Below are 20,567 nucleotides of genomic sequence, written 5' to 3'. Positions count from 1 at the left end.
GAAGAACCATGTACTAGGACGTAGAAAAATCCAAGATGTCTGGGAATCAACAGTCTACCAAGTGGTGAAATGCCTGGATAATGTCGGTACAGTATACAAGATCCAGTCCCGATCCAACCCAGAACAGCAGAAAACTGTTCATCGCTCTGAACTAAGACCAATCACTGAGAGAGGCGTGCTGGTCTCAGAACCACTAGTGGCCCCCCCTCCCCCCAGACAGAGGGATGAAACCCCCCCCTTAGGAAACGCTAGCGAGGATGAGGACAGTAACAGCAGCCTTCTGTCAGGTTTCATCAGCTCCCCCTGTAACGTTAGCTCTATTGCCGAACAGGAGCCAGCCCCAGACCCCCAGCCCCCAGAGACTGGCCTTGTGTCCATGGAAGAACCTGTAGGTCTCCCAGAGAGCAATCCACCCTCTCCTGAAGGGCCAGAAACAGCCCCCCAGTTCTTGTTGGGACCAGAGATGATACGGCGCTCCCACCGAACCACAGCTGGGCAGCATTCAAACCCATTCCGTCTACCCCAACCCCTAGCCCAACGGCCTCCAGACCCTTTAGCACACAGGCCACGAGACTAATGTTCCTGCTAAGTAAAGTGAGTTATGTCACCGGGACGGCGACCTTTTAAAGTGGGGGTGTATGTAACATATGGGACGCTAGGACCCAGGTCACCAGGTGGGGAACCTAGCAACAGCAGCCACACAGTACATGAGACTAGGATCTCGCGGGACTTTGCAAGTCCACGTTTGTTCTCGTAGCTCACCCTCGTCCATGCTCCTGTTGCCGGCGTCGTAGGTCTGAGAAGAAGAGAGGTAAACACTTTTCTGGGTCTATATGCTTGTGTTTTATTGAGTTTAGATTATTTACCTGTCCTTGCATTTTTAGTGTGTCGGTTGGTGCCATGAGGGTTAAACTGCATTGTACCTCGTACCTGTAGGCCTTACCTCGTAGCAGTTTAAGGTGGGAGCCACTAATAATATGCCCACCTAATATGGTGTTGCCACCCGTCTGCTGCTGTACATTCTGTGGTTTATCTAACTTTGTATTTCCTGTTATATTACTTCTCAGTGCATTTTAGTGTGTCTGTTGGTGCCATGAGGGTTAAACTGCATTGTACCTCATACCTGTAGGCCTTACCTCGTAGCAGTTTAAGGTGGGAGCTACTAATAATATGTCCACCTAATATGATGTTGCCACCTGTCTGCTGCTGTACATTCGGTGGTTTATTTAACTTTGTATTTCCTGTTATATTTGTAGATATTAATCATCAGCACTTTATGACCAGCAGCATTAGCTGTCCCAGTCTATCTACTGTATTACCTGGATGCGCTACAGCTTAGCTCAAAGCAGGTACGAGAGACTGGGCATGGGTATCATCTGGGTCAGTTTTAATAATACTGTTGAATTTCTTGTAATGTATTTATTCTGTTTTGTAGGCTGAACTGGCGACACACGTCGGCAGGGCAGCCACTGTTCTCTCCTCCCAGAGATCCTTATAATTAGTGTCTCCATTTTTGTTTTTGTTTTGTTGCGCTTATATCTTGATAGTTGTGACCATCCACCTTTCCATGGTGTCGTAGAATTTAATGTTTGCTCTGGAAGTGTGCAGTGCCTTCGAACCTTTAAGTATACAGTGTTTTTGAACTGTTTAAGTGTGCAGTGCCTTTGAACCTTTCAGTATACAGTGTTTTGAGCTGTTTAAGTGTGCAGTGCCTTTGAACCTTTAAGTGTGCAGTGTCTTTGAAGTGTGTAGTGCCTTCGAACCTTTAAATGCATAACAGTATTCACCTGGTTATGTGTGTGTCCAACTCTAGGTATCAGCCTGATCAAATACAAAAGTATTGATTTTATTGTTGAGGGGATATTGTTAAAATAAACTTTATTTTTGTATAACTTCAAAAGCCTCTGCTTGTCCTTGCCCTAATAGGTATTAACCTGAGTGGGGAGTGGTTGCTGTAAATTAGTCACACTGCGTGTAGTCCAGGGTCTCTCCCCTTTAAAGAGAGTGGCGTTGTCATACACAAGTAACCCTAGTGCCGGTCACACTAATAACAGCCGACGAAGATATAAATCTGAATTCAGTATACAATTTCATTTTAATGGCGGTTAAATGGCCTGGGTATTTATAATTTCATCATATAGGTGATTAATAAAATTATGTAACATGACCCTAATCATAAAAGAGGTTAAACGTAGGCTACTTAGCTGTAGTTCTTTAACAATCTTTTCTCTCTTTTCCCCTACTGTCATCACATTCGTCGCACAGGTCGACGATCTTCTCCCATGTGCAGGCTTATTCAGCTGAATCATTTTGCCGGTGACACTTCGAGGACTGTTTGACTGAATGGGTGTGGATGTGGATGTGGATGTGTTCTTCAGCTGCAAAGATCGGACAGAAAGAAACCAAAAACCCGACCCGACTTTATAAAAACTGAATGTGACGTCACCACCACCTATGTGTCGACTATGCTTCAAGAGAAGTGAGCAGCAGAGTGACTACTGAACCAGTAGCCTACGACAACCAGACGACAGTTATTTGACGACTGAGTAAAGTCGAGGAACGACTGAGGAGGATTTTGGAAACCGTGGAGCAGAATATATAAAACCACACAGACCTATAGCCTAACCACAGGATCTGACGGGTGAGGACGTTTTTCAGACTCTCCCATGTCTCTGACCGACTACTGTCGCAGGTTACTGGACGAGGTAAATTTAATTTCCTCATCTACAAACAAAATTCAGATGGTTTACCAAACAATGGTTATTTTCCTTGATGCAGACTTTTCGGATGTATTCTAATTCAAATCAAGTCAAATTTTAGCTATTTGTGTAGCAAAGTGTAATAAACCTGACAATAAATGAAATAATACATATAATACATATATACATATATAAGTATTATCCTAGAACTGTAATATATGGATGAGCATTCATTCATCCAGTCCAATCTGTGCCCAAGACATGACAGATTACTTTACAGTTTATTGTTGAATTGCATGAACTCTTTATGAAAAATAAATAAATAAATAAAGTCTTTAAAGTACACATACTATCGGATTTCTCCATCTAATGAATGGTTTTCTTTTCTATCTCTAAGGGAAAGAGCAAGTTTGTGTGTGGTCACTGTAATGTTGAGTGGCCATATCAAGAGGTTCGTAAAATGGCTCTTCTGACCCCGGAAGAAACAGAGTACTTTGAAAAGAAACTGTTTGAGAATGCTGCCAATAATTACATGGACATCAAGAAAGTATGTCATGTATCTCAGTTACTTTATTGTTCTTGTTCTTTGAAATCACATCTGCTTGTTAAAATGTTGCTCACCAGTAAAGAAAATGTAGTTTTAACAGTGTTATTGTTTTCACCACACAGTGTCCTGGCTGTAAGGTCTCTGTGATGAGGACTGACCTCAGCAATCTAAGGGTCCGCTGCACACTGTGCACAGCCGACAAAAAAAAAACATATGAATTCTGCTGGCAGTGTCTGAGGGAGTGGAAAGGTCCATCTCCAGGCTCGGATGGCTGTGCGTATGATGACTGCATCAATAAGTCACTAAACATATTGAAAACCTGCAAAGAGATCACCTTTGAGTCTGTGAAGGACGTCAGTGGATGTCCGTTGATTCGTGCCTGTCCCACCTGTGGTTTGCTGGTATCGCATGATGGAACAAAATGTAAGAACGTCGTCTGTTCACGGTGTGAGAAGGAGTTTTGTTTTGTGTGTCTGAAGCTGACAGTGGAGTGTTTGGAAACAAGTTGTTATTACATACCATGCTCCATTGGAGTTGCCCCCAGACAGACCTCTATACCTGTGTGGAAGAAGGAGTAACAAACACTGTGTATTACAGGTGCACCATTGCATCATGTACATCATACATTACATATTCATAATACAATGATGTTTTAATTCACCTAATCTCAGTTTGATCTTCCACAATTCTGCTGGTTTTGATATCAAGTTGTACTGTCAGTTTTAAACCCTTTCCATCTCCCTCTTCTCTTATTGTGTAATATTTTGTCAAGTCATGATACAATGATGCAACTTTTGTTCAAAGAAATCTGAATATAAAGCACTGCATGTAACATCTCTGAGGATGACAATGTGTATGAAATAAAAAATCATACACCTTGATAATGACTCAACAAAACTTAATCTTAAAGAACCTGTGTGAATATTAAATCAAATAAAAATGTCTTGCAAATCACCTACCGTTTCTATACATAGCTACTCTCATTGGCCAAAATCATTTGTTCAAACACATAAATGATTGTTTGCAGAGTTTGCATCAGTGTACTCTTAAAAGCTGTTCTGCTGAATCACTTTGACTCACCCTTTACTTTTACTGACCTATATTGTTGAATATTTGCTCCATCATGTATTAATTTTTTTTTTTTTAATCGCACAGCTAACATCATTTTGAAGCTGTGATAATGTGTAAAGATAAATCTATTTTTCTTTCTTCAGTTTGTTAAATTTAAAAGCTTTTAAATGTCCCTGTGATGCTGCCTGTGTCTCAGTGTGGATCCTGTTGCTGCAGGAGACACATTTCCTGTGAGACATGATGAGAGCAGCCAGGAGACAGAGCAGCAGTGGAGCTGAGAGCTGTGGCTGCAGAGACCAGAGACCAGGTCCAGTCCTGGACTGAGGTTAACGTCTCATAGAGCTGACTGGATATAAAACAAAGTAAATATGAGGTTAACATTATTCTAAACAAAGGGGGTGATACCGGTGCAGAATAAAGAGGTGGAGTTATCATGACAGCCAAACGTAGCTCCTTCACCTACAGAGACACAAACACTGGTTATATTAGAACTGTACTCTGCCTGCAGCTGCGTCCTGCAGGGACGGAGGCAGGTTGTAGCCTAGGTAACAGGAGGTTTGACACAGGGGAGGAAAGGTGTTTACTGATCTGTTGAGTACAGTACCAGGTTCTCCAGTGGTCCTCCCAGCTCAGGATCTGTTGACAGCAGGTGGTTCTGCAGGGCTGAGACGACAGACGGGGAGTAGATCCTCATCTGGCCCGATCCGTCACAGAAACACCCAACACCCACTGCAGCACAAACCAGACAGAAACATGTGAAAGAACAATTTTCTGCCCATTTTAAAGTAGCCTACTGCAGATGAAAGGTCATTTACAATAAGTACATAAAAGAGTTCAGTGTGCAACTTTGCAACAGAGTTTAAACTCACTCACATATTTAGAAAGGTGTCCAGAACTGATAAAATGTGTTTATTACATTTTTGATAGTAAATTGTGTGTGTGTTTTATTAACCAGACAAAAAAGGCCTTGACAGTTGCACTAAATGTATTACATTTGCTACAAAAATCATTATGTACAGGTCTTTATTTACACTTTTATGCAGATGATCTCAGTCATAAAGCCCTCAGCCTTCAGTTTGCTGACTTCTCTACACAATTGTTTGATGGACATTAGAAACTCGATGTCAGTCAATTTTCTACAACTCAACTCCAACAAAACTTAGGTCTCCATTATTGTTCCACAGCAGGTCACTGAACATACACTCTGCCATTCACTGGTCACCTCTCAGAATTTATTAAGCTCATTGCAAGAAATCTTGGCATTATGTTGTGACAGCAACTTGTACTTTGAGGGTAACATCACTAAACTTGTGCAATTGTGTATTTTATCAAGAGATATCACTGAGAAGACGCTGAATCTAACCTTTTTTAATGTAACCAAAAACACAGAGCAATAGATAATGTAATGAATGAACATTGTTTTATAATGTATTTGAGATGTTTCCTTACAGTAGGCCTACAGGGGAGTGGGGGTGGAGAGAGAAGAAAAAACTAGAACAAAACTAAACAATTTTCCATATGTTTTTTTTGTTTGTTTGTTTTTTCTTATAAACTTGTTTGGCTTTGCTATTTACTAATATATTTTATTATATTATTATTATAAATATATAAATAGATGCAAATCATTGGTTATATATATTGTCTGTCTGATTTTTTACAATTATTTGCTTTTAATTTTGTGTGATTTTGTTATTTAAAAAAATACTTACTTACTAGGAAACTGTCGAGATTTCTATTTAATATCCCGTCAACCTGTAAAATTCACAGTAAAGTTTGTGACAAAGACATGTGATGTGCCATTTTAACGTGTGATCCTACTCTGCCCCCTTCTGGGCTTACAGTGTTATGCAAACCACTGTAGACTATAGCATGCAAACTGGGAGATGTTTAATGGCTGTGAAGACGCTGTAGTTCTTCCCAGTTTTAGCTTCTGCTTGGTGCTTCACGTGAAAAAAAAAAAAAAAGAAACACATCAGAAATGAAACACAGGCCACATCAAATGTACATGAGTAGTTTGAAAAATCAAAGTGTAGCAAAGATCATTTTCCCACTTACTTTGCCACAGATGCTCTGAACCTTTTTGTCCAAGACCTCTGCATATGGTATCTGTCATTGTCACAGTTTGATGTGAATCAGCAAACAAATGAACGAAACCACTGCTGTTTCAAACCAATTAGCCCTGTGCAGCAGACTGAAAACCTGACATTGGGTGGAGCTACGTGTAACCACACCAACACACAAATGCGGTCAGTGTTGCTCATCCTGATGAATAACTCCACAAAGTTCAGCAAACACTGTTACACTTCTCAAAATCTGTATGTCTCAGTTTGTGTAATTCAGTTTAAGGTCACATGGTCTGGCTTTAGAGGAGATTTGACCAAGAACTGTTATGACCAATGTTCAAATGTTCAAATATGTGAATATGTAACGATCAGGGAATTATCATTTTACCCTCAAATTCCTTTCACTTCTTTGGATTATTTATAGAAAATTACAGACAGGCTACATTCAGATTGTCTACTTTAAAATCAAATGCAAGACACAGTTCAAGTTCAGAGTTTCAGGAAACATGTCTAATGTAGTTAAGGATTAACCTAAATTCAACAAACAGGTAAACTTAACCATAAGATTTCCCACAACAACTCTTTGTTTTTACTCTTCGGCTTTGAACTGATCTGACTAAGCACATATGTGTTGATTATTAAACTTCAGAGATCTTTAGATGTGGTTTCATTTTAAGGTAAGGTAAAGTAATTAGTGTATTCCTTTAAGCAGAAGTAAGCGGAATGTTTGTGTTAATATAAGTCTTCCGACAGCAATCGCTACTATAGAGTGTTTGGTCCGAAACACGGGTCTGTCAGTCACTCTGCTCTGCTGTAAGCCGAGAAGAAAACTTCTTGTATACTTCCTTGTATCCTACAACCTTTATCCAATGAGGAGAGAGAACGGCATGAAGGGCTGTGTGTGCAGCCAAGGGATGCGCGTGAATGTGGTGACGTACATAGGGACGAGGACCAATAGATCCATGACGAGGGCGGGGACTGGTAACTCCATCGGCTGACAAGAAGTGAGCCAAAACAACCGGATCGCTTACTTCTGCTTTAATTAAACAGAAAAGGTACAAATACACAATAAATGCATCAAACATTACACAGGACCAATGCTGTAGACTGATGAAAATATAATTTATTTCTCTCCATGCAGTCAACACGTCAACAAAACATGTCCCAGTTTGCATGCTAGTGGTGTGCATAACACTGTCAGCCCAGCAAATATCAGACAAACATAAAATACTTATTTAAAATATTGACTCCTCATTTACATGTAGTCAGGGAGCCACAGGCTCAAAAAAAGTTTGAACCTGACATGGTCTGCCATACTTTTTATTTCTGTTAACTTTGACACTAAAGACCAATAATTGAAGGGTCTGCTCTGCCGGAAATATCATGAAAAAAAATTATGGCCATTTCACTGTTATGCACCAGACAGGAAAATGTAATTTTTGATTTTCTTGAAATCCTCAGTGGGTTAGGTAGGCTGCCACAGAACAAATGTAGAAAAAATAATGTCTACGTGATTTTATATCAATTTAATGAAAAAAAAGGCTTTTTCTCACTGTTTTCCAATATTTTCATCTGTACTTCATTGGCAATCAACTATGGCCCCATGTTATGACATCTGTCAATATGCCAACATTTTCAGCAAACAATGTACTCATTCCAGAGAAAGAATTATCTGCTAACAATTGGACCGTGCGACCAGGATCACGAAAGATTTCACCCAGGATAAGTGTGCATCCTGCAGGAAGTGACTTATGAGCTGCCCATACTTCTTCCATGCATAGTTCATCAGATTAGCTTTATTCAAAGAATTGTGGATGAAGCCTTCCCATTCAGGTCTAGGGAGAGTATCATGTGGCATAGGGCAGGTCTTCGTCCCCTTCTCTCGTTCCTCACCTTTCAGACTTTCAGCGGGGGAGACACGTCATATTGATCACTAACAAAGTGGATGCAGTCACACTTATCTGGGATGATTGCAAGGAGCTGCCTCAGGTACTTTCCTAGCAGTTCGTGGAAGGTGCTGCTCCCAAAATGTTGGTAACATTGAATGAACGCCATGGCATTTACTTCCTGAGCCTGTTGAATGCCAACTAGTAGTTAAATTATTACAGAACGAATGATTTTGGTGGGATTTTTATATTTTTTTCTCTGGAATGTGTACTGTTTGCTGAAAATGATAGCATATTGACTGATGTCATAACTTGGGGCCATACCATGAGCCTGTGGCTCCCCGACTATCTGGTGAGGAGGGAATTACCATATAAGGTAGAACCACCACTGATTTCATGTGCTGACAGAGACATGATAAGTCTTTTCTTTGTTTCAATTGTGGTTGAGACCCAGTCTGTCCTCTGGTTAATTATCTTGAGAACTTACTGGACAACTCTCCTAAAACAAGGAAGGAATTTCCATAGACAACTGTTCTCGCAGATTTACTTCTATCAGGCAGCTAAATCACATCCTCTTTAAGTAAAATTGAAACAGTTCACATCAAAATGATATGTGATTTACACACAGCTCAATGTCTAGGCTACATGAACAATGACATGAAGCCAACCACCAACCAACTACAATTCACGACACAGCTTTTCTACTGAAATGCAACAGTCTGCAGATCTCTCTAATGTGACCACAGCCACTTTGCACGTGTGACATATGTCATAAATTATATAGCTCCTCCACTAAATGTCTAGATGTTAGTAATTCATGACAGGGTGGCCAAACAATGGTAAGTGTTACCAGATCTCTCGATTCGATTTCATGTGAAACATAAATCATAAAAAAAGGTTTTAATTGCAACTATGCAGGCTGCCCATTTGATTTTAGATTTTGTACATAGTTTTGCTTGGGTCTTTAGAGCTTACTAAGTTTTTTTTTTAAACATATCTAAATTATAATAATAAGCACAGACTTTGAGAATACAGAATAGTTATTTACACAAATGAAAAGGATCACACTACTGAAAACATCAATAAAACATTATCTGTAATTTTTAAGCAGGAGGTCATAAAGTTGTCATCTTTTCTAAATTGCTTTGGTATTATATTGCAAATAACCCCCATCCCCCTTAGTTAAAGGGATAGTTCACCCGAAATTCAAATTCCACTCATTATCTACTCACCCTCATGTCGACTAAGGCTCCGTGCCTTCTCGGAGTTACGGGGGGGTCCACGCAGCAGTATTTGTCCATATAATGGTTGTGAATGGTGCTCACTTTTCTTCGTTCAAAAAGACACACCAAAAAACATCCAAATACACAGCTCGTCTGTAATGTCCCTCTTGTATTGAAGCCCCGACATGAGAAATTGTTCCGAAAAAAATTAAATGAGTCTATATTTTAAGCTTGTTTGTAGCGGAAGCTCCCAGTGTCTCAAATCACTGCTCCTGCTCCTGTGTCAGTGCAAATCTCGCGTAATTTGCACTGACCAGCGGGACAATTTCTCATGTCGGGGCTTCAATACAAGACGGACATTACAGACGAGCAGCATGGAGGTATTTTGATGTTTTTTGGTGTGTCTTTTTGGACGAAGAAAAGTGAGCCCCATTCACAATCATTATATGGACAAATACTGCTGCGCAGACCCCCCCGTAACTCAGAGAAGGCACGGAGGACTCTGAAAATTCTCCCAGCCCTTAGATGACATGAGGGTGAGTAGATAATGAGTGAAATTTGAATTTTGGGTGAACTATCCCTTTAAGAACTTTTAAGGGCTATTATGAAAATGAATATAAACAAATATTATAGCAATATTTTTTTAATTGATTCATCTCTCATTTCAACATTTTTTTTGTGATGTCTTTCCAGATTTCTGCACCATCATCTCCATGTCCTTTTGGTACATTCAATTTTCTACAGTTGTCAGCAGTTTTGAAATTTGTATCAAGACTTGTTTTTCCAACTGGTATGCTTTAAAGGTGCAATATGTAAGAATGTGGCCAAAAACAGTTACTGCAGTCAAATTCATAGCACAGCGATCTAATTTTTTCTCCCAGCCGTAGCGGCAGGTCAGTGGACCAGACTGGAGGCTGAAATTCCACTGACGCCGCCGTGACTGGGAGAGAGCGCTAGGTGGCTCAACATGTAAACACGTAAATTCAAAACATAAACATGATTTGCAGTCTGCAAAAAAAGATTTTTAATGCGAATACTCTGGCTGTACTATTGTTGTTGGTGAGTTCATCGTGTTATATGAACATTATTCCTGAGTCTCTGTGACATATCAGGAGGATTTTACGGCCAGTTGCTTTAGATTTCTTACATACTGTACCTTTAAGAGAATGAGCAACACAGTTTTCCAGCCACCTTTTTCCTAGAATTAAGACTTGTTTCCCTTACTGATGGGTTGTCTTTTACATTTTCTGCTTTAACTTCTTCTCCTCCAGCCAGATGATGTGGGTCATGTGGTATGGTGTCCTCATGTATAATTTCTGCATTACCTTCTGTTCGTCCAGGCTGAAGACTTTCTTCTGGTGATGTGTCCATTTTTATAATGTCTGCATTATCTTCCTCTCTTGCAGACTGACCAAGTATTATTTGTAGAGGAATACCTTCTGGTGGTGTAATGTTTGTGATGCTTATGGCATTACCTTCCTTTCCTCCAGGCTGAGGACTTTTATCTCTGAGCAGACATTCTTTCTTTATGCCTTTTGCATTACCTTCCTCTCCCCCATCATCTAGACTTGTTTCTCCCTGTTGAGTGTCCTTTTTGATATCTTCTGTATTTTCCGCTTCTCCTTCAGTGTCAACACTTGTTTCATCTAACAATGTGTTCTTTGCACTTTCTACATTGCCTCTCTCTAATTCAGCCTGCAGATTTACTTCATCAAGTGTTATGTCCTCATTTATGTTTTCTGCATTTCCATCCACTTGTCCAGTATAACCACATGTTTCTCCAAGCGATGTATTGTCCTTTACACTTTTTGCGTCAACATTGTCTCCTCCAGCAGGAAGATCTGTTTCTTGTTCTACGGTTACTTTTTTTATACTTCCTGTATGACCTTCTTCTTGTCCAGGCTGGAAACTTGTTTCTCCTTGTCCTATGTCCCTTACACTGACTGCATGAGCATTGTCTCCTCCAGCCAGGAGATCTGTTTCTTGTAGTGGAAAGTCCTTGTTTATATTTACTGCATTCGCTTCCTTTTGTCCAGGCTGAAGACTTTCTTCTGGTGATATGTCCTTCTTTATATTTACTGCATGACCTTCCTTTCCTCCAGACTGACGACTTGTTTCTATTAGTGGAGTGTCTTTCTTGATATTTTCTGTATTTCCCTCTTCTCCTTCAGAATCAACAGTTGTTTCATCCAATGATGTGTTCTTTGCGCTTTCTACATTACCTCTCTCTCCAGGCTGCAGATTTGTTTTGTCGAGTGTTATTTCCTCATTTATGCTTTCTGCATTTCCATCCACTTTACCAGTATAACCACATGTTTCTCCAAGCGATGTATTGTCCTTTACACTTTTTGCGTCAACATTGTCTCCTCCAGCAGGAAGATCTGTTTCTTGTAGTGGAAAGTCCTTGTTTACATTTACAGCTTTAGTTTCCTTTTGTCCAGGCTGAAGACTTTCTTCTGGTGATATGTCCTTGTTTATATTTACTGCATTACCTTCATTTCCTCCAGACTGAGGACTTGCTTTTGGAGGAGTGTCTTTATTCATGCTTTTTGCATCACCCACCACTCCTACAGGTGGAGGACTTGTTTCTACTAGTGGAGTGTCCTTTTTGATATCTTCTGTAGTTTCCGCTTCTCCTTCAGTGTCAACACTTGTTTCACCTAATGATGTGTTCTTTGCACTTTCTACATTGCCTCTCTCTAATTCAGCCTGCAGATTTACTTCATCAAGTGTTATGTCCTCATTTATGCTTTCTGCATTTCCATCCACTTTACCAGTATAACCACATGTTTCTCCAAGCGATGTATTGTCCTTTACACTTTTTGCGTCAACATTGTTTCCTCCAGCAGGAAGATCTGTTTCTTGTTCTACGGTTCCTTTTTTTATACTTCCTGTATGACCTTCTTCTTGTCCAGGCTGGAAACTTGTTTCTCCTTGTCCTATGTCCCTTACACTGACTGCATTAGCATTGCCTCCTCCAGCCAGGAGATCTGTTTCTTGTAGTGGAAAGTCCTGGTTTATATTTACTGCATTCACTTCCTTTTGTCCAGGCTGAAGACTTTCTTCTGCTGATATGTCCTTCTTTACTGCATGACCTTCCTTTCCTCCAGACTGAGGACTTGCTTTTGGGGGAGTGTCTTTATTCATGCTTTTTGCATCACCTACCACTCCTACAGACGGAGGACTTGTTTCTCCCAGTGGAGTGTCTTTTTTGATATTTTCTGTATTTCCCTCTTCTCCTTCAGAATCAACACTTGTTTCATCCAATGATGTGTTCTTTGCACTTTCTACATTACCTCTCTCTCCAGGCTGCAGATTTGTTTTGTCGAGTGTTATTTCCTCATTTATGCTTTCTGCCTTTAAATCCTCTTGTCCACCGTAACCACGTGTTTCTCCAAGCGATGCATTGTCCTTTACATTTTCTGCATTACCCTCCTCTTCTCTAGCCTGCAGATTTGATTTGAGTGGAGTTTTGTTATTTATGGTTTCTGCATTACCATTATTTCCTGCTGCCAGATGATGCGTTTCTTGTAGTGGAAAGTCCTTGTTTATATTTACTGCATTCGCTTCCTTTTGTCCAGGCTGAAGACTTTCTTCTGGTGATATGTCCTTCTTCATATTTACTGCATTACCTTCCTTTCCTCCAGACTGAGGACTCGCTTTTTGTGGGGGAGTGTCTTTATTCATGCTTTTTGCATCACCCACCACTCCTACAGGTGGAGGACTTGTTTCTACTGGAGTGTCCTTTTTGATATTTTCTGTATTTCCCTCTTCTCCTTCAGAATCAACAGTTGTTTCATCCAATGCTGTGTTCTTTGCACTTTCTACATTACCTCTCTCTCCAGGCTGCAGATTTGTTTTGTCGAGTGTTATTTCCTCATTTATGCTTTCTGCATTACCCTCCTCTTCTCTAGCCTGCAGATTTGATTTGAGTGGAGTTTTGTTATTTATGGTTTCTGCATTACCATTATTTCCTGCTGCCAGATGATGCGTTTCTTGTAGTGGAAAGTCCTTGTTTATATTTACTGCATTCGCTTCCTTTTGTCCAGGCTGAAGACTTTCTTCTGGTGATATGTCCTTCTTCATATTTACTGCATTACCTTCCTTTCCTCCAGACTGAGGACTCGCTTTTTGTGGGGGAGTGTCTTTATTCATGCTTTTTGCATCACCCACCACTCCTACAGGTGGAGGACTTGTTTCTACTGGAGTGTCCTTTTTGATATTTTCTGTATTTCCCTCTTCTCCTTCAGAATCAACAGTTGTTTCATCCAATGCTGTGTTCTTTGCACTTTCTACATTACCTCTCTCTCCAGGCTGCAGATTTGTTTTGTCGAGTGTTATTTCCTCATTTATGCTTTCTGCATTTCCATCCACTTTACCAGTATAACCACATGTTTCTCCAAGCGATGTATTGTCCTTTACACTTTTTGCGTCAACATTGTCTCCTCCAGCCAGGAGATCTTTTTCTTGTTCTACGGTTCCTTTTTTTATACTTCCTGTATTACCTTCTTCTTGTCCAGCCTGGAAACTTGTTTCTCCTTGTCCTATGTCCCTTACACTGACTGCATTAGTATTGTCTCCTCCAGCCAGGAGATCTGTTTCTTGTAGTGGAAAGTCCTTGTTTATATTTACTGCATTCGCTTCCTTTTGTCCAGGCTGAAGACTTTCTTCTGGTGATATGTCCTTCTTTACTGCATGACCTTCCTTTCCTCCAGACTGAGGACTTGCTTTTGGGGGAGTGTCTTTATTCATGCTTTTTGCATCACCTACCACTCCTACAGACGGAGGACTTGTTTCTCCCAGTGGAGTGTCTTTTTTGATATTTTCCCTATTTCCCTTTTCTCCTTCAGAATCAACACTTGTTTCATCCAATGATGTGTTCTTTGCACTTTCTACATTACCTCTCTCTCCAGGCTGCAGATTTGTTTTGTCGAGTGTTACGTCCTTATTTATGCTTTCTGCCTTTACATCCTCTTGTCCTGTGTAACAACTTGTTTCTCCAAGCGATGTATTGTCCTTTACATTTTCTGCATTACTCTCCTCTTCTATAGCCTGCAGATTTGATTTGAGTGGAGTTTTGTTATTTATGGTTCCTGCATTACCATTATTTCCTGCTGCCAGATGATGCGTTTCTTGTAGTGGAAAGTCCTTATTTATATTTACTGCATTCGCTTCCTTTTGTCCCACCACTCCTAAAGGTGGAGGACTTGTTTCTCCCAGTGGAGTGTCTTTCTTGATATTTTCCCTATTTCCCTTTTCTCCTTCAGAATCAACACTTGTTTCATCCAATGATGTGTTCTTTTCATTTTCTACATTACCTCTCTCTCCAGGCTGCAGACTTTCTTCCAGTGGAGTGTCCTCTTTTACACCTTCTGAATTACCCTCCTTAAGACTTGTTTGCTTTAGTGATGTGTCATTGTTTATGTCATCCAGATTTTTTGCTCCACCATGAGGGCTTGTTACTCGCTCTGATGTGTTCGTCTTAATATTTTTTCTATTATTTCCTTCTACACCTGGAAGACTTGTTTCACCTTCAGCCCCAAAACACAGTTTCTCTTTCTTCAAATCTATTCTTATCTCTGCATCATCATTTTCTTGATGCCCCTTTTTTTCCTTGTCATCAGCATTTTCATCCTGGCAGTTTTCCTCCTTTCCATTGTGATCTTCTAAATTGATCTTAGGCATCTGGTACACTGTTGAGGTGCAGAAAAGAAATATTGTAAGTAATACTGTTGATGAGTATCAGTAAGATAGTAAGGTTGTTGTCTTACGCTGCTGGCTGCACTACAAATTGTCCTTCGGGGACAATAAAGATCTCTTGACTTGACAGAATTGATCCAATTTCATTATTACCATGCTAGAATGAGATATAAAAAAGACATGCGCCCCCTTTGAAGAAGAAAGTTTAACATTCTCTGATTCTTTATATGCTATCATTTTGATGAATCTTGATGAATTATGATAAATATAAGTGATATTTTGAATATACTCTTTCTTACATTTTCCTTCCTTCTTTTGCTTGGTGTCGTCACTGAGTGCCATTTCTCTCCTCTCTTTATCATCAGTGTCTGCTTCTCCTATTTTTTCTCTGTATTCCACATTTTTTTGCTGTAGGTCATCTTCATTACAGTTTTCATCTTGTTTTTGCAGGGGACTATCTGTCAGAGCTTCTGAATTGGTCTTACGAATCACACAGGACTCTACAGCTTTTAATAAAGAAAACAATATATATTTGGCAATGATCTGTTAATATCACATCCATAGGTTAAATCATATCTTTATGTAGGCTAATTTTAGAAATCCTACCTCTGTATGTGAGAAGATACGCTGTTCCTGAGCTGGTGATACATTATAAGAAGTATTTTTATTGTTTGCATACAACATGAAAAGTAGAATATGTATAAATCAGATTTTACCAAGAAGATTTTACTGAATTTACTTTTCAAATGGCCGCTCTTCATCCTGCAATGTTAAGTAAAAATCTGTTAAATTTCAACATGTTAATCTATTAATCTAATGTTAGATTTATATATTTATTTATGTATTTATTGCATTAGGCTACTAATAGCCATAATAAATGTATTCTCACCTTTGTAACATCCATGTCATTAAATTCAATCCAGGTTTCATCTGTGCTGGACAGGATAGTAGCTGTGTAATGTCCACTACTCAGGCTGCCCATGTGATTCACCATTCCATACAGTTTGTACAGTTTGTTCTCCTTGTTCCGTAATAATGAATTAAGTAAATAAAAAGTAAATAGAAATAAGAATGAGTAGAAAAAAGACTTTAAAGAAAAAACACCCAATGAACAGCAGACATGTTCAGGTCTTTTCTATTTATTTGTTAACAAAGATATATTAACAGATTAACTATTAAGGTCTGTGGTGTGATGCATGCAGCTATCAATGCTTTTTCCACACATTGTAATTACATGGCTACAGCTAATCCCTAATTGGTTCAACCCAGCAAATGTAAAAGGGGAGTATTTGAATGAAAGGATGTACAGACAGGCTACTTTCTTCTTATCATGCACATAATGACTGAGGGGGGGGGGGCAAGGTGTCAAGTAACCTAACCCCAATGGCTGGAGCTCTCCAGTACCTACAACTGGTGTGACAAATTGAACAGAAAACACAAAAATGCTGTTTTTGGTCATTTTAACAGTATGATATTACATGAGAATGCCCTTATATCAAAATGTGCCAAATACTAAATATGAGGCCCTTAACATGTTACTAGTTAAATTTCCTTGGTAAACGCACACCTTATCACACAACAGGAGGCAGCATGTGTTAAGTTACTCACCTTTCCCTTCACTTGTAACATATGTGGCACGTCCACACAGCGGTGTGATTTGACATGTGACATGGTTTCATAGTCAAAGTCGAATCTCTTGAGGAGTAGGACCAAAATCTGAGGGGATTGTACCATCTCACATTCCTAAAAACATAAAACAGATTATTAGACAGTATAAATACATGCACACACACACACACACACACACACACACACACACACACACACACACACATATAGTAGTATACAGTATACCAATCTCACACTTATTCCCTTTGTTTTCTCTTTACATGTGTTGCAGTGCACCATATTGTCTCCACTGTATGATTTTGGATGGAAACATTTGTTGAAGCCTTCTTCCTGTAAAAACACAGATTTTGTCAATTTGAAAAAAGTTTTGTCATGAGAATGAGAAAACTTTCCTTTGTGTGCTACTCACCACGCTGTAGGTTGTATCGTCAGAATCTCTAAGTGAGAGTGGAAGAGTCCAGAAAGGATTTGTCTCTTCGTTGATGATGTGGCCCTCATCGCATTTTGTTGTGTACTTCAACTCCCCTTGGAAAAGCTTTGAAAAACAAAAACAGATTATCACTACACATTATTACAAGTGTCACCTTTATTGTACATTATAATGTCCTAACCTCTGAGACTTGTGGGCTGACTTTATATAAAATAAGCTCCAGACATTCAGCTGCATCACGTTGCTGAGAAACTGCAAAAGGAGACATTAAACCAGATTGATACAGTTGTAGAATCTCATTTAATTCAACAATATAGGCTATGACTACCTTATCTATTGCACATTTGATCTTGTCTTACCATTTTTAATCCCAAATGCTGATGTGATATCCTCTGTTCCACTTGTCTTTTTCCTCAGAGCTTCAAAGAGCTTTCTAAGCACCATATCGGTGTGGAGATCTTTATCCAGTCTTTAAAAAGACAGTAGGGTCTCAATACTTTGTTGTCATACTATAACATTTCCACTGATTGTGTACGTTTGAAACACTGAAATAACCCCAATTAATCACTGCATCAAACAACATTTCTGGTAAGATGTTGCATTGTAATTAATTTAAATTGTTTACCCACTTACTGTGTATTTTTATAAGCATTTGTATTTCAAACCTGTCATTGACCTCAGGTGTCATAAAGAGAACTTGCAGGACACTGTTGAGGTAACATGTGGCTCCTTGATTCTTCAGGCCATAATGATGAATCTGTGACTTAATAGCTAAAGGGAGAAAATCAGTGTCATGACAATAATACCATCTGACAGCCAGTTAGTTAATGTAAAAGACACACACTGACATTCACAAGCAATAAATGTTGATAGGTTGAAGATTTTTGAAAACAATATGCAAATTAATATTATAATGAAGGCTACAAATCACAAATAATGGCATGCTCTTCAAATTGTTCAATACACTGTAACTTATACTGAGACACATTTGAGTCTAATGCAAACTCTGGTTTTCATATCCATAATTTTGCCATCCATCAAAGATGTTCAGGGGAGCCTATAGGTGTGATAAAGTCGATACACCCTGGACATTTGCAGGAGTAAAGATGACTGAATTCTGTGATTGTTCAAAATTCAAGTAGCTAGAAATAATTGGTCTTCAAAACCAACTCAAAGTACAACTCTTCTGTATCTCTCTAACTTTTCTCTCTGAATCGTAATTTTACCTTTTCGTTTTTTCTTGTCTGCATCTTCTTCCTCATCCAGAGATCTTTTTCTGGAGCTGATCATCTGTATTGCTGTTTCTTTCCTGAAAATAGGCTACAGTTTCTCATTCTGAACATGTTTGTTTGTTTTTTCACTGTTGATTTGGCATGTTCTTTTTTATGTCACATTGACTGAGACACACACAATCCAACAAGTTTCTGCTGCAACTTATTTTTTTCAAACACATTTCCTCTCTTCCACCAACCAACACCCTCACTGTCAGATAATGTGCATTAACATCTCTAGTGTCTTGGGCCTTTAGCTGTAAACTGCCATCACCGTCATTCACAGAAAACGTCTGGTCCAGGAGGGGGCGCCATCTGTCCACTTACTGACTCTTCAACTCACAGCTCGATCGCAACACATCTACATGTTTCATTGCTTCTAAATGTTACTGTTTTGAGATGGTCTAAAAATAATAATAATAATAATAATAATAATAATAATAATAATAATAATAATAATAAAAGAAAAACTTTTAGGAGGCATTACATCGCTGAAAACACTATCATAGACCACAGCCTATTTTCATTTTAATTCAATAGTCACTGCAGACTTTTTTTTAAAATCAGTTTTTATGGTGTCAAGTTCTGACAATCACGAAGAATTACATTATTTGATTATCATAGGTTACCATTGTCGCAACAGCGAAGAAAGAGATGAACGTAATAATTAAAGAAAGAACGCTAATAGTATCCTGTATGCCTAAATTTATCATTTTTAAGTATTTAGGCTACTCTATGTCGCCTTTAAGGATTCCCATTTGTCCCTGAACTCCGGCAGCAATTTCTGACAACAACGAGGTTCGAGACGAACAGGTGCATGCAAGTATTGATCAATAAGCAAAAGAAAAACACAATGAATATCTGCAAGGATTATGATAGTATTATTATTAATTATTATTGGTATTTGTTTCTATCATTTAAGTTGAAATTGAGGATCAGATAAAAAATAAAAAAAATCAGGTGATACATACCTACGGTCTGCCATGATGCACTGAGAGCAGTCCGGCTGAGTGAAAATGGTTTCACTCTCATTGTCTCTCTGTTCTTGATTGACAGTCTACGTCAAGTTAGGAGCCATGCCAGGTTAATGACAGGAATTATCAAGGAAGCAGAAAAAATAAAACTATATCCTTGTTTCGGTAAAAAGGATTCCGCACAGTAACAGAATGCAGTTTAACTACATGTATGCCTTTAATAGAACTGTAGCCTACTTCTCTGAAATATCTGTCTCAGCTCTCTTTGTTAATTTGTTTGTCCAATATAAACAGACAGGAAATGATTAAGCACATTAGCATGTACGTTTGGTGCTGACCGGCACAGAAAACCAGCTGACATGAAAAATAAGATTTAACCTAATAAACAAGCGGTGCAGATGCCCTTAACAAAATGGCCTGCAGTTTCTCAATGGATGCGTTCACCGTGTTGACATTTAGACTGATTTCATTATATACATGCAAACATATCGAGGACAAACTTGTCAAATGACCAAGTCAGCACAAAGTGTGCCACAATTGTACGGATCCCACAGATATTGTAACTTTGTCCACATTATTACAGTTTAGCTATAGTATGTTGTATGAAGCTTCGGTGGCAGGCTGATTCCACCAAGATGTAAGACTGAAGGGTACAGAAAGTCCTTCCTCCCGTCCCAGTAGCTACGTGCAACTTCAGTGTGCAATAGCTCAAGCTCTGTCTCACGCATGTGCAATACTCCAGCACTTTACTACAGTCGTAGGTTTTTTAATTTTTATTTATTTTTAGCTCATATGTATATAGTTTTTTTTATGTATTTAGAATTTTATAGCCTACCTCATATGTATTTTTTTTTTTTTTTTTTTTTAGATTATTGGGTGTCTTTAGCTTAATTTATATTGTAGATACGTCTGTAATTCTTTAGATATATATCTCTCTCTATATATATATAGCCTATATACATATTGTCATGTTGTCTACTGGGCTTGGGAGGACATGGCAATAATATTGTGGTGATGTGTTGGATTTAAAAATAATAGTGGTAGCAGGGGTTTCGCATCATGATGATGAACAGA

The 20,567-nt window shown here is 39.0% G+C and overlaps 2 protein-coding genes across 2 annotated transcripts in view; both read left to right on the top strand.

Moving 5' to 3' along the window:
• The window catches only part of LOC146969197 (putative E3 ubiquitin-protein ligase RNF144A-A), a 98,879-nt gene that overhangs the window by 53,870 nt on the left and 24,442 nt on the right, over positions 1-20,567 (top strand). The gene's annotated exons all lie outside the window — the stretch shown is intronic.
• Positions 2,667-3,824, top strand: LOC146969199 (E3 ubiquitin-protein ligase DDB_G0292642-like). Its single transcript, XM_085760452.1, has 3 exons — positions 2,667-2,705; positions 3,097-3,246; positions 3,369-3,824. Exons 1-3 carry the CDS (start codon positions 2,667-2,669, stop codon positions 3,822-3,824), a joined length of 645 nt encoding a protein of 214 aa, XP_085616578.1.

This window comes from Trachurus japonicus, chromosome 18, assembly GCF_045865225.1.
Source record: "Trachurus japonicus isolate A0001 chromosome 18, Traja_1.0".
NCBI lineage: Eukaryota > Metazoa > Chordata > Actinopteri > Carangiformes > Carangidae > Trachurus > Trachurus japonicus.
This window is presented reverse-complemented; position numbering and strand designations above follow the sequence as displayed.